The sequence below is a fragment of the Alosa sapidissima genome, chromosome 1, assembly GCF_018492685.1.
Source record: "Alosa sapidissima isolate fAloSap1 chromosome 1, fAloSap1.pri, whole genome shotgun sequence".
Taxonomy (NCBI): domain Eukaryota; kingdom Metazoa; phylum Chordata; class Actinopteri; order Clupeiformes; family Clupeidae; genus Alosa; species Alosa sapidissima.
Genome location: NC_055957.1, coordinates 416,362 through 432,500, shown reverse-complemented (window position 1 = coordinate 432,500; position 16,139 = coordinate 416,362). Strand labels below are relative to the sequence as shown.

Genomic DNA, 16,139 nt, shown 5'->3' with positions numbered 1-16,139 from the left:
ACACACACACACACACACACATGCCATTATATACAGGACACCCTGCACACACACACACACACACCATTATATACAGGACACCCTGCACGCACACACACACACACACCATTATACACAGGACACCCTGCACACACACACACACACACACATGCCATTATATACAGGACACCCTGCACACACACACACACACACCATTATATACAGGACACCCTGCACACACACACACACACACACACATGCCATTATATACAGGACACCCTGCACACACACACACACACACACCATTATATACAGGACACCCTGCACACACACACACACACACACCATTATATACAGGACACCCTGCACACACACACACACACACACACATGCCATTATATACAGGACACCCTGCACACACACACACACACACCATTATATACAGGACACCCTGCACACACACACACACACACACACACACACACACACACACACACACACACGCCATTATACACAGGACACCCTGCACACACACACACACACACACATGCCATTATATACAGGACACCCTGCACACACACACACACACACACATGCCATTATACACAGGACACCCTGCACACACACACACACACACCATTATATACAGGACACCCTGCACACACACACACACACACACACACACACACACACACCATTATACACAGGACACCCTGCACACACACACACACACACACACACCATTATACACAGGACACCCTGCACACACACACACACACACACATGCCATTATACACAGGACACCCTGCACACACACACACACACACCATTATATACAGGACACCCTGCACACACACACACACACACCATTATACACAGGACACCCTGCACACACACACACACACACACACCATTATATACAGGACACCCTGCACGCACACACACACACACCATTATACACAGGACACCCTGCACACACACACACACACACCATTATATACAGGACACCCTGCACACACACACACACACACACATGCCATTATACACAGGACACCCTGCACACACACACACACACACACACCATTATATACAGGACACCCTGCACACACACACACACACACCATTATATACAGGACACCCTGCACACACACACACACACACACATGCCATTATACACAGGACACCCTGCACGCACGCACACACACACACACGCCATTATATACAGGACACCCTGCACACACACACACACACACCATTATATACAGGACACCCTGCACACACACACACACACACACCATTATATACAGGACACCCTGCACACACACACACACACACACCATTATATACAGGACACCCTGCACACACACACACACACACATACACCATTATATACAGGACACCCTGCACACACACACACACACACACACACCATTATATACAGGACACCCTGCACACACACACACACACACCATTATACACAGGACACCCTGCACACACACACACACACACCATTATACACAGGACACCCTGCACACACACACACACACACACATGCCATTATATACAGGACACCCTGCACGCACACACACACACACCATTATATACAGGACACCCTGCACACACACACACACACACACACACACACACACACACACACACACACACACCATTATACACAGGACACCCTGCACACACACACACACACACACATGCCATTATATACAGGACACCCTGCACGCACACACACACACACCATTATATACAGGACACCCTGCACACACACACACACACACACACACACACACACACACACACACACACACACACCATTATACACAGGACACCCTGCACACACACACACAGACACACATGCCATTATATACAGGACACCCTGCACACACACACACAGACACACATGCCATTATATACAGGACACCCTGCACACACACACACAGACACACATGCCATTATATACAGGACACCCTGCACACACACACACACACACACATGCCATTATATACAGGACACCCTGCACGCACACACACACACACACACACACACACGCCATTATATACAGGACAACCTGCACACACACACACACACACACCATTATACACAGGACACCCTGCACACACACACACACACACACATGCCATTATATACAGGACACCCTGCACACACACACACACACATTACACACACACGCCATTATACACAGGACACCCTGCACACACACACACACACACACACACCATTATATACAGGACACCCTGCACACACACACACACACACATGCCATTATACACAGGACACCCTGCACACACACACACACACACCATTATATACAGGACACCCTGCACACACACACACACACACACACACACACACACACACGCCATTATATACAGGACAACCTGCACACACACACACACACACACACATACACATGCCATTATATACAGGACAACCTGCACACACACACACACATTACACACACACACACACACACACACACACACACACGCCATTATATACAGGACAACCTGCACACACACACACACACACATACACATGCCATTATACACAGGACACCCTGCACACACACACACACACACACATGCCATTATATACAGGACACCCTGCACGCACACACACACACACACACACACACACACACACACACACACGCCATTATATACAGGACAACCTGCACACACACACACAGACACATACACATGCAATTATATACAGGACAACCTGCACACACACACACACATTACACACACACACACACACCATTATATACAGGACACCCTGCATACACACACACACACATACACATGCCATTATATACAGGACAACCTGCACACACACACACACATTACACACACACACATACACGCCATTTTATACAGGACAACCTGCACACACACACACACGCCATTATATACAGGACAACCTGCATGCACACACACACACACACGCCATTATATACAGGACAACCTGCACACACACACACACACACACACACACACATTATACACACACACACATTATACACACACACACACTCACAAAGTGTTAATTTCGTCAGACGAGATGAGAGGAAATATGTTCGTCAACGACCTTTTTTTTCATGACTAAGACGAGACGTTGACGAGACGGCAGTAATGTCCTGAAACACTGACTTAGGGGCCTATCATGACATTCTAAAGTGCATCGTCACTCGTCAAAAGTCTATTAAAATTTAGTAGGAAGTCCAGTTCACATTGGGAGGGGTTTCGTTATCAAACGTGGAGCGCATGGCGCAACAAGGTGTTCCCTAGGTTTTTTTGATCAGTCATATAGAGCTGCACAGTCCCGCCCACAGCCAAAATGCGGTTAGGTGCCGGATGTAAGATTCCCATTCATTTGTCCCATTGACGTTTGGAAAAATCCGTATCTAAAGAGTTTTACAGCATGTCTTAGGCTAACCAGCTACAGCATAACTCATAAGCATACAACATATAATTTCGAGTGAAAAAACGAAGAGAAAATCCAAAAAAAGTCAAAGGTACAAGACTGTGTACATATTTTCATTTCAGAGCGAAGGAACTACTCATCCCATAAACCACAGCGCCTCACTGAATAATATAGGCAAAATCGGCGCGATTTATTTTGCCATTTCCAACCGGCGACAGCACGCGAACTCTTTCCTCCAAACAGTGATTTTTATATAGTGATTGTGCAGTTAATAGCAGTTATTTCAGGAGTAATCGTGTAAATAATAGTGTTTTGATATTGAATTTTATATTTATCATCGTGTATTTTATATCGTGTGTGAAAGCGGTTAACGTTAACGGCAGTGCTTCGTAAAGTTACCTGACTCATCCTATGCTGTCATCACTGCTCAGTCGGGCTGATGCATGGACTGGTGCATGGTCTGCTCTTGGACCACCATATTCAGTTTATTAATTTGCCGTGAATTATTACACAAAATGTTCATTAAATGCACGAAGTATTCCTAGGTTAATGATTGATATGAATCATACAGTATGAAGGCTACAGTAGCCTAGCTAATGTTAACTAGCACTGCTAGCAGCATTAACGTTATCAACCTCCCTGCTTAACTCACCACAACTTTGTAGGTCTTGTCCCTCATGCTAGCCCTTACAAAACCCACAAACTGACTCTCGGACACACAACAGTCAATAATGTGACCCGATTTAAAGTGGCTTTCACCCCTTTGGACACTCACTAAAACATAATATATTTCATACCTGTGTTGCAGCATGTAGACTAATGTTAGCTGCATTAATGACATACAATGTCGGAAATGCTAAAGGTTAGCCTGTCGGCTACCAGAAAAGTTTGAGTGTTTAAACTAACATTTACAGTGGTCTATTTGATAGTGTATTGGCCCTGACTAAGTTCGTGTGATGTATAAACCCCAATCCTTGTTGATACAAGTACCAATATTCGTCAAGAAAGTTTTTATTCACATTGAGATTTTCGCCATCTTTGTCAATATTTTTCGTTGAGAAAGTTTCAAACTATGACCATAACGGCCTTTCCACCAATCAGAGGCATCACTGTGGGATTGTGGGATTGTTCAGGATTGTGGGTAATGAAGTACTTATCCAAGAGATCGCGAATAAAAGGCATTTATCTCAAAACAAGGTTAGTGCCCCATGAACTCTTGGTGTCTATAGGAGAATATACAATCGCTTAGTACAGCCGTAGCTGGTTTTAAGTATACCACGTGCAGTTAAGTTTTTATGGCTTATACGCAATTGTCAATGGAGAAATTGCATTGAATTTTTACATCCGGTATCGGCTGTGGGCGGGACTGTGCAGCTCTATGGGTGTGTTTGGGGCGTAACATCATTTTAAACCAATGAGAATGACATCTGTAATTCCCTTTAACGGCGCAACGCGCGATATGTCAAATAAATGCATCGGTATTTTGGCATTCAACTGCGCATTTGAAGGAGGCTGCTTGCGAGACTGTATAGAATAGTCATTCTTCAACCATGCTTTACTTAAACCTAGCATAGCCTTCACGCATTTGCACTCGTCTATTATTTGAACTCATTGGCAAAGTGAAACTAACTTCACCAAGGAGTCAGTCAACGACAAGACAGTTATATGCAGTTACTTTCACTATTGACTGACAATGGGTTACCACCGAAAACATAGGCTGGAAAAAGCAACACTTACCCTAATATTGCTCAAATGACTGAATAAAACAACATTTATCCTGCAGAGGAGTTGCTTATATCTCGTGACAGTGCGTCTTCAGCTGTGCTCCCTACGTGTCTCTCGCCTCTCCCCTAATCACTTTTAACCGTCATTACCAATTTGCAAATGATGGTGAATAACTACTCATTATGAGATGTACAGTATATTATGTACAGCTTTGCATGGACGTGCGCTGTTGTGCGTTCATGAATGATAGAAGGATGGTGCGTGCACCTGCCAATATGACTGTTGTCATGCGCTCTTCAAATAGCATATGAACAACTCGCCAGTGACTTCTAACCAGGTTTAGGTGGTGTATGATAGCGATTTTTAGACAACGCGCCAGGCCCCTCCCTAGGTTGTTAATTGCCACACCCCTGGGCGCAATGCTTAAAAAATAAACGTGCAAAATACCAAATTAAACTTTCTGCGGGTGAATAACGAGTTTTACGCCATGCGCTGGTGCCCAAAATACAGCCCTAAGACTATCTTAAGATGCATTATTGTTGACGGGAAAAAAAAAGACGAGACTAAAATGTTTTGCATGAAATAAAAACTAAGATAAAATCTCCCTTCATGTTCGTCTACAAAATAAGAAGACAGAATATCTAGCTGTTACGTTTTCAAAATATTTCGAATGAGCTTTCCTGTAGGCTAGTCTACGTGCTGTTGCTGCAACCCTGTGGCTGCAACACGAAACTACATGGAACAAGAACACTGGAGATTTCTGCCAGAGTTAACTACCTAAGCTTTATGCCACAATGCTACATACCCAGAAGTTGAAGCTTCTCTCATACAAATTAACATCCCCCAGAATGTCCATACGAAAATGTTCAGCATGTAATGTCAACTATTCATCTAGTTAGACTGATGATGCAAAGTTTGCTAGCAAGTAAGCTAATATGGAAAGTTCGCTAGCAAGTTAGATGGAGAGTCTGTTTGGGGAATGTGTTGTGTTTGGGCGCATATCGCCATCTAGCGAGGCGGAGTAAAACATTAATAGTTTGGCCTACGACAGTGTTTCTCAAACTTTTTCAGTTTCAGGACCACTTATCTAACCCTAGCTAAAAAAAAAAATAAAAAAATTAGACCTACTTCAACAGTAGCCTATAATTAGTCTACACAATAGGCCTACTCACTGAACCACCTTGCTTATTGTCTTTGCACTTTGCTTATTGTGTCAGAGGATTCATACTGTATGATTTAAACTGGCATATCTTACATAGACAGTGTTGCAGAACTGTTTGGATTTACATACAAGTTATATTGCAAACAACTCATCTATATTATATTTTACCATGTCTGCTCGCGGACCACTTGGGATAGCTTGCGGACCACCAGTGATCCCCTGACCACACTTTGAGAAACACTGGTCTATAGGACAGTGGTCCAGTCAAATCTTTTACTGTCTATGGTCAAATCCCAGCTGAGCTATAACTGTAGCTCGACTTACCTGTGCATGTAAACATACGGACTGACAAAAAATCAGAATGAGTAATTATAACAGACGAGTAGCCCTGTGGACACACAATATTGTTGGAAAATTGAGATGTGTGAAACACTATTTGACTCAAATGGTAATCAGAAATAATTTGTGATAAAAAAAGACTAAAATGTGTTGACTAAAACTGACTAAGACTAAGATACCTTTAGTTTTCTTTTGACTAAAACTAGACTAAAATGACGAGACTTTTAGTCGACTAAAACTTGACTAACAAAAATGATATTTGAATGACTAAATATGACAAAGACTAAAAAGGACATTTCGTCACAAGACTAAGACTAAGACTAAATTAAAAATAGGTGACAAAATTAACACTACACTTGTAATGGTCACCCATTAAAATTATGTGTTTTATTTTGAGCATGTACTCATATGGTTTTGAATGTTACTGTTGGTATAATAGTAATTATGTGAGTCATGAACATTAGATAGGCTACCAGAAATGAAGTAAATACACAGGTATAGGACTGATTTTCACTCTGATAATGAGGAACTCCCATCAATTGGCCTGTCAATCAATGGGAGGCATTCGTGGGACAGGGTCAAAGTTTTCTTATGTTCTGCTATCACGTTAGGTAGGGGCAGCGCGAACAGGCCTATGTGTTTGACATGTTGGACTACGTGAGTGTGGAGTATCGTCGCACGGTCTCGGATTACCCTTTTTTGTTCTAAAGGACATTGTTGGATACTTTGCCTTTTTTTCTATATGGGGATTACTCATCTGGACGTACGTTTGCCAACAAGGACAGGCTGGTGAGACGCGGGGTTTTTAAAACCGGACCGCCGTGTCCTTCCTTATTTTTTTTGCGTTCGCGGAGAGGCTGGCTGCCACTTCCTAAAAGGACATTGTTTTGGTTGCTCGGACATTTAGTTATTCCACGGTCTTGACCTATTGGACAATATACTGGACAAATTGTTTTGTGGGTTGTTTTGTGGGTATTTTGGGGTTGCTGGCGCGATGCGCGCACTTTGTTTTGTTTATGAGTGAATGAATGGAGCGGGCCTACTGTAGATTCCCGCCGGTACAATAATTCTATAAAGCACGGAGGTTTAACGTTTGTGTCCTTGTGTTATTCAACCGTGTTTGGTAAAACGTCCTGGGGTTATTGCTAGGACGATCCATGTTTGTATTTTTTGGTTATTTAACGCATGTCCACTACCTTGATTGCCAGCAAGTGTAATGGAATAGTCGCCCCGCACCTTTTGACGCGTATTGTAGCCCTCGCTTTCGAAAGCATTAGAGAGCGGTTGTTACACACTCACACACATTATACACACACACATGCCATTATACACAAGACAACCTGTACACACACAAACACACACACACACATTATACACAGGACAACCTAAGCGCTTAGCAACACACCCAAGGGGGCAGGCGAATTCCCGGAAGTAGAAGAATCGACGTAGGCTGGAGGGACCACCTCTCTGCTAACTCCCATAGAAGCCCATTCATTCTAGGATTTTTTTGAAATACCATAACTTCATATAACATATATCCTGTGCTGATATTGTAGCTTTTGTGTAATCAACATAAACACTACAAAGGCAAAACCGACTCCACTACCTCGTCCGTAACGTTGGTTACCCGTAAGAAGAATGGTTAGCTTGTTCGGTTGGAGGGAAGCTAGCTTTGACGTAATCTCTCTTTCGCGCCGTAGGGAGATAACCGTATTGTTTGGATTAGAAGCTCAGTCCACCTTACTGTCTATGACGGTAACTCATAAGCAAAACCTAGCATACACGACCGTATGTTAAGGTAAAGCATTACACAGAGGCAACCTAATAATAATAAAAAAGTAAACCAAATTTTTTTAAAAACGGCACTAATCATTACAGAGGTTTTCGATGGATTGACCGTAGGTCGGAAAAGTGGAAAGAAGATTAGCTTCAAGGCTATAACTTTTTTGTTTTGTTGACTGTTTTTGAAGATGATCATGTATGGTAGCTTCAACATTAACACAACTTGGTGAGGATGATATTAATAATAATACATAAATAAATGTTTAACTTTGATTACTTTGAAGGCGAAGGAAGTGTGAGAAGAATTTCTGTGTATCTATCATATGAGTTACAAGATTCAGTTCGATGGCTAACGTCACGAAGTTAAGTGTGAGTCTGCGCAGTACTGGGGGGACCAACTGAAAAATCGTTCTATTTGACTCAGTGCCCAGTGCTCAGTCTGTTCGTCCATTTCTTTTACTGTCTATGAACACACCTCCCTTCTTAACTACAGTGTTCCCCCAGCGCTTAGCAACACACACCTCCCTTCTTAACTACAGTGTTCCTTAAGCACTTAGAAACACACGCGCCATAATCTATCCCTATAAGCCTAAACAGTAATGATTTCATTAACTTTTTCAATGACAAAATTGAAACAATTAGAGATAAGATCAATAACCAATCAGTTTCACCAAAAACACATACTCCATTGCCGAAAACATAATAGAATCACAGATGAGACCTCAAACTAAAACCTACACAAATCAACATTTAATTCATTTACACCTATCGACATATTAGAACTCACCTCCACAATTTCCTCAAAAATCAAAATCTGTAACTAGTCTACTAGACCCTACTCACCTTCTTAAGACTGCTCTCCCTTTCCTGGATAATGCTTTGCTCTAGATTATAAATAATTCAATGCTATCAGGGCATGTACCACAGTCGTTTAAAACATCTGTTATTAAGCCATCCTTCAAAAAACCTAGCCTTGACCCTAACAACCTGGCCAACTATAGGCCTATATCTAATCTCCCTTTCATGTCAAAAATACTAGAAAAAATAGTGTCCAAACAAATTGGTGCCTTCTTGCATATGAACAAAATCCAGGAATTATATCAGTCTGGCTTCAGAGTTCACCACAGTACTGAATCAGCCTTAGTTAGTTTTTAATGACCTCCTCATTGCTGCTGATAATGGATATGTATCAATACTGGTCCCCCTAGACCTCAGCGCTGCCTTTGACACCATAGACCATGACATACAACTTTATAGGCTTGAAATTTTGATAGGCATCAAAGACTCAGCACTCGCTTGGTTTAGATCATACCTTTTTTAACCGTCGACAATTTGTACCGATCCATAATAAACCATCTACCCAGACTATGGTAACATATGGAGTGCCTCAAGGCTCAGTACTGGGGCCCCTGTTAATTTCTCTTTATATGCTTCCCCTAGGCTCTGAAATTAGGAAACATGGCATTAATTTCCATTCTTAGGGACTGTTCGTTATTTATAAACGGGGCCACCGGAGGGATTTTGAGTGCTTCAATCAAAAGTTGCATGAACCTCCCCTGCCTGCAAGGAAATATTCAACGACCCTCCCCATTTTCAGCAGCATTTTCAAAAAAGACATGACCCTCCCCGGCCAATTGTCAATACCTTCCGCCCACGCTTTTAAGCGCTATGAAAACACATCGACTTAGACTACCATTTAAAATCAACCTCTGCTTTCTGATCTTACACATCACACTTCACCAAGATGGTGGCCATTTCAGTAGATTTACTCACTAACATTGTTGTGGAAACACAATAAGCATGGAAACTAAATGCACACTTCCTGCAACTGCATTAGCATTAGAAATAAGTTACTCCTCTAGTAAGTATTCACATGAAATAAAACAATAAAACATTGAGACCATTCAACAAAGCACACTGGGTAATAACAAATTCAACACATGAACTTGTTGCTATGGACTCGTCTCTAGGCTTCCTCAGTCATTGTAAAGCTGCCGAAGCTGAACATGCAGTCCTGCATTCTGGCCTGTCTCTGTGTTGTCCTGTTGTTACCCCTATGCCCTTCCAGTGAAACAGATGTATTCAAATCATCGTTTTGCTTGCTTGAATGCGAACTCAGAGTGATGTTAACCTAGGCCTATTTAAGTTAACGACGTGGTTGTCGTGAAAGCACGATTCATTGGCGCTTGCAGTGTTCGGCCGTATAAGCTATGTCTACGTGCGCACCTGCCAGGCTACTCAGCTACGAGTAGACAAAGAATTCCCCTGTATATTCACTCCAAGTTGGCCTACCATAACTTACCAACTCTACACTGTAGACCATAAATTAGCTATTTATATGACCAATGTATTTGTTCAACTTTATGAAGCAGAATTACGCACTGCTACTTGGAACGTAACACATTTTTGTTGGCAGGAGAGAAAATGACAGCGAGAAATTGCACTTGTTGCTGGTTACCAATAAATAGGGCTTACTATATATTTTTTTGCAAACAACAAAAACAGAAAGGATGGAGACAGCAAAGCTAGAAATGGGCAGGAACAAGGTCAATTGGTAGAAATGCTTTTCAAAACGTTAGGAGCTGGATGTGTGGATGAATGAAGCACAAGTATGCTTTATGTTAAGCATGCACACTGTTTAAAGTCAGGCTACAAGGTAAACTATACAAGTAAACCAAAGTTAAATTTAGCTTTTTTAGGGCTGGATAACGTTGACCAAATGGATATAGTCTGTTAGGCGTGAATAAAGTAGGCTACTTTGTTGCTCCAACCCTTCCAACGTTAATGGGGACGGATGTTGACATTTTCCGTATTTTGCGTGAGAAACCCCGGAAATATCCCTTATTTTCATTGTTCAATGAAAAGAAAATGTTATATGGCGACAGAAATCAACAATCAAACAAGCCACTTTGATTTTTTGCTGTTTTCATTAATACAAAAGATGGGTGACCCCCCCCCCCTCCTAGACAAAAAAAAGTTTTAGGTGACCCTCCCCTCAACAAAGAATAAAAAGACATGACCCTCCCCTATTTTCCACTGGTGGCCCCGTTTATAAATAACGAACAGTCCCTTACTGTATGCAGATGACACACAACCTCTCCATAAAACCTGATAATTAACCCCGTTAGCCAAACCTGACACATGTATAAGAGATATAAAGACAAATGACAAAATGTCCTGCTTTTGAACTCAGATAAAAAGAAGTCATGGTTTTAGGTCCTAAAAAGATGAGGGATATCCTATCCTCGTCACAGGCTACATATAGTGATCTTCCAATGACCTCATTCACAAGTGTTAAAAACCTTGGAGTTATAATTGACCAGGACCTATCACTAAATAATCACATAAAACAGATAACCAAAACTTAATTTTACCATTTAAGGAACATTTCAAAGATAAGGAAGTCCTTATCCTTACCAGATGCCAAGAAATGAATCCATGCTTTTGTCACCTCAAGGATAGACTATTGCAATGCTCTAAATTAATCAATGCTTTTGTCACCTCAAGGATAGACTATTGCAATGCTCTATAGGCTGGCTCCAATAATACCAGCTGTGGCCTACTGGTTAGCGCTTTGGACTTGTAACTGGACACACACACACACACACACACACACACACACACTCACCCAGCTCAGATCTAAAAGCCTGTCTTGCGTTCCTCCACTCTGGTCCGTCCTCTTCTGACTCCTGCCGCATCACCTCAACCATCAGGTACATTATACTGAGCAGTACCCTGCCAAACACCCACACACACACCCACCCACACACACACACACACACACACACACACACACACACATGCATAACATGCACACACAGAATTATTCAATGAGAAAGAAAAAGAGCTGGTGTTTTTTACAGCCATTCAATGTATTGCTTCTGTCTTGCGTATCTCGCGTGTCTTAGTGTGTCTTAGCGTGTCTTGCATGTCTTAGCGTGTCTTTGCATGTCTTGCGTGTCTTGCATGTCTTAGCGTGTCTTGCTTGTCTTAGCGTGTCTTGCATGTCTTAGCGTGTCTTAACGTGTCTTGCGTATCTAGGCCCTGCACTTGCCGTGTTATAATCAGATGACGTAACAAGGGTGTGTATGTATGTGTGTAAGGCCAGTATTAACAAAATGGGGGCGTGTCCGGGATTTGCCCGTGACCTCTCATCCTGGGACAAAATGGTGGCTCGTACAAACCAACCAAGCCACCTGCACCTTTACCTGATGTTACCTGCATTTGTGTTACCTGTGCCTATTGTTCACCTGTGGCTATTGTTCACCTGTGTTACCTGTGCCTATTGTTCACCTGTGTTACCTGTGCCTATTGTTCACCTGTGTTACCTGTGTTACCTGTGCCTATTGTTCACCTGTGTTACCTGTGCCTATTGTTCACCTGTGTTACCTGTGCCTATTGTTCACCTGTGTTACCTGTGTTACCTGTGCCTATTGCTCACCTGTGTTACCTGTGACTGTGTGTGTGAGTGTGTGTGTGTGTGTGTGTGCGTGCGTGTGTGTGTTTTACTTACCTGAGTTCCGTGCTGTCTGCCAGAGATATGGCCGGCTTCCTCACAGCACTGCTGCAAGCCTGACTATTTCTAAAGACACACACACACACACGCACACACCCAAACACAATAAAGATTCCCTGTATGCAGTTTGCTTGCATAAAATGATTCCGCTGATTTTGCAACTACACGCCAACAAACACGGGTATGCAATGGCTATTCAAAATTACGTAAAAATGATGTACAATAAACTGACACTTTGAATAGCCCAGGCTACTTTGGACTTGAGACTTTGAATAAACAAACGACAATTCCGACTGCAAGATCCTAAATTGAAACGAGGGATAGGCTAAGGTCCCAAACTGAAACGAGGGATAGGCTAAGGTCCCGAATTGAAACAAGCGATAGGCTAAGGTCCTGAATTGAAACGAGGGATAGGCTAAGGTCCCGAATTTAAACGAGGGATAGGCTAAGGTCCCAAATTGAAACGAGCGATAGGCTAAGGTCCCAAATTGAAACGAGCGATAGGCTAATGGTCCCGAATTGAACAACGTTTCAGACGTGCCACACAGCTAGAGAGTGGCAGCAAAACGACGTCACTTATTCAACCAAAGACTGTTTTTGAGTCACATTGTTGCAAATCTCATATGATGATGCATCTTTCTACAAAATGGTTTGTCTTCTATATCATTAAGTTATTCAATAGGCTACACATATAGCCTTACATCAAAGCTTTAGGCTCATGTCATTTGGATCAGCTACAGACAAAGAGTGGCAGGCAGAGTGTGATGTCACTTATAAGCTACCAGAGATTGTTGAGTCATTGTTGATTGTTGAATCATTGCAAATGTGCATGCATCATTCCACACACGCACACACACACACGCACACACACACACACACACACACACACACACACACACACACACACACCACACCACACACACACACACAGCATGCATGCATCATTCCACACAATGGTTTGGCTTTTCTATCAGAAAGTTATTCAATAAACTTAACAATATACATAGAGCCTTAACTCAATAAACATAGAGCCTTAACACAATAAACATATAGACTTAACTCAATAAACATAAACATATAGCCTTAACTCAATAAACATAGAGCCTTAACTCAAAACTCAAAAAAGCTGTTTATGTTATTTTGATCTGTAATAATGTCACATCCAGACACACCTACATTCTGCTTACTGCACATTATTATAGGCTAAAATATTATAATATAATATTCATTATTAAATGCTTAGCTGGAAGGATGTTTTTCCCCCATCATCCTATTGTTAAACCAGGTATACCTGTGGACATGTATTGGGTTTTCTACAGGAATAGCATGTTTTAACGGGCACTGCACTAAAGTTAAAACAATTCTGCAAAGAAGAGGGGGCCAAAATGACCCTGCAGCCATTTAAACGACTACTTTGAAACACTTGATTGCTGTTGTTGCTGCTGAAGGTGGCTCAACCAGTTATTAGATTTAGAGGGGCAATTACCAATAAACCACAAACACACACACACCCTATCATGCACATACACACACACACACGAACACACACACACACCCTATGATGCACGTACACACACACCCTATCATGCACACACACACACACACACACAGAGACACACACCCTATCATGCACACACACACACACACACACACAGAGACACTTACTCGATCTCCATGCTGAGCAGTTCCAGAAGAGCGGAGAAGATGCCCATCTCATAGAGCAGGAAGACGTTGGACCGTGACCAGCGCAACACGTCCTCCTCACTGCAGCAATCTCCAAACACACCTGGACACACACACACACACACACACACAGACACACACTCAAGCACACACACACACACATACAACACACACACAAGATGTTTGACCTCGACCAGTGCTACACGACCTCCTCATTGCTGCACTGCCTACACCCCCTGGACACACACACACACACACACACACACTTGCACTACCTGTCTATACATCTATACTGTTTATACTGCACTACCTGTTAATACTGCACTACCTGTCTATACGGCACTACCTGTTTATACTGCACTACCTGTCTATACTGCACTACCTGTCTATATTGTTTACACTGCACTATATGTCATATAATGTTTAAACTGCACTAATTGTCATATACTGTTTACACTGCACTATATGTCATATAATGTTTACACTGCACTAATTGTCATATACTGTTTACACTGCACTATATGTCATATAATGTTTACACTGCACTAATTGTCTGTACTGTTCACATTGCACTTTTCTGCTTTTTTGCACTTCTGATTGGACACTAACTGCATTTCGTTGTCTCTGTATTTGTACTCTGCACAATGACAATAAAGTTGAATCTAATCTTCTTGCTGTGTGTATCTGTGTGTGTGTGTGTACCATAGGCCAGGTAGAGAATAGCTCTGGCCACTCGTAGTCTCTTGTCTTGGTGTGTGTGTGTGTGTGTGTGTGTGTGTGTGTGTGTGTGTGTACCCTGGGCCAGGTAGAGGATAGCTCTGGCCACTCGTAGTCTCTTGTCTTGGTGTGTGTGTGTGTGTGTGTGTGTGTGTGTGTACCCTGGGCCAGGTAGAGGATAGCTCTGGCCACTCGTAGTCTCTTGTCTTGGTGTGTGTGTGTGTGTGTGTGTGTGTGTGTGTGTGTGTACCCTGGGCCAGGTAGAGGATAGCTCTGGCCACTCGTAGTCTCTTGTCGCGGTTGGTCACCTCCAGCGCATCCAGCAGGCGCATCACATGGGCCTGCTGCTCCGCCCACTTTAGATCGACCCACTTGCGCTCTTTTACTGAGGAACAAACACAACACCCCGTAAACATATACACACACACACACACACACACACACACACACACACACACTCTTTTACTGAGGAACAAACAACAACAAACACAACACCCCGTAAACATATACACACACACACACACACACACACTCTTTTACTGAGGAACAAACACAACACCCTGTAAACATATACACACACACACACACACACTCTTTTACTGAGGAACAAACAACAAACACAACACCCCGTAAACATATACACACTAGAGTGCAGATCGACCCACTTGCGCTCTTTTACTGAGGAACAAACACAACACCCCGTAAACATATATACACACACACACACACACACACACACACACACACACACTCTTTTACTGAGGAACAAACAAC

At 42.6% G+C, this 16,139-nt stretch overlaps 1 protein-coding gene across 3 annotated transcripts in view; it reads right to left on the bottom strand.

Moving 5' to 3' along the window:
* Positions 1-16,139, bottom strand: part of strip2 (striatin interacting protein 2) — a 66,007-nt gene that overhangs the window by 37,963 nt on the left and 11,905 nt on the right. For all 3 annotated transcript variants that reach the window (XM_042098335.1, XM_042098344.1, XM_042098355.1), the window contains 4 exons: positions 15,616-15,750; positions 14,631-14,751; positions 12,963-13,031; positions 12,078-12,184 (listed from right to left, as the gene is read on the bottom strand). In XM_042098335.1, coding sequence (XP_041954269.1) covers positions 12,078-12,184; positions 12,963-13,031; positions 14,631-14,751; positions 15,616-15,750 — 432 coding nt within the window. The remainder of the gene's footprint in view (positions 1-12,077; positions 12,185-12,962; positions 13,032-14,630; positions 14,752-15,615; positions 15,751-16,139) is intronic.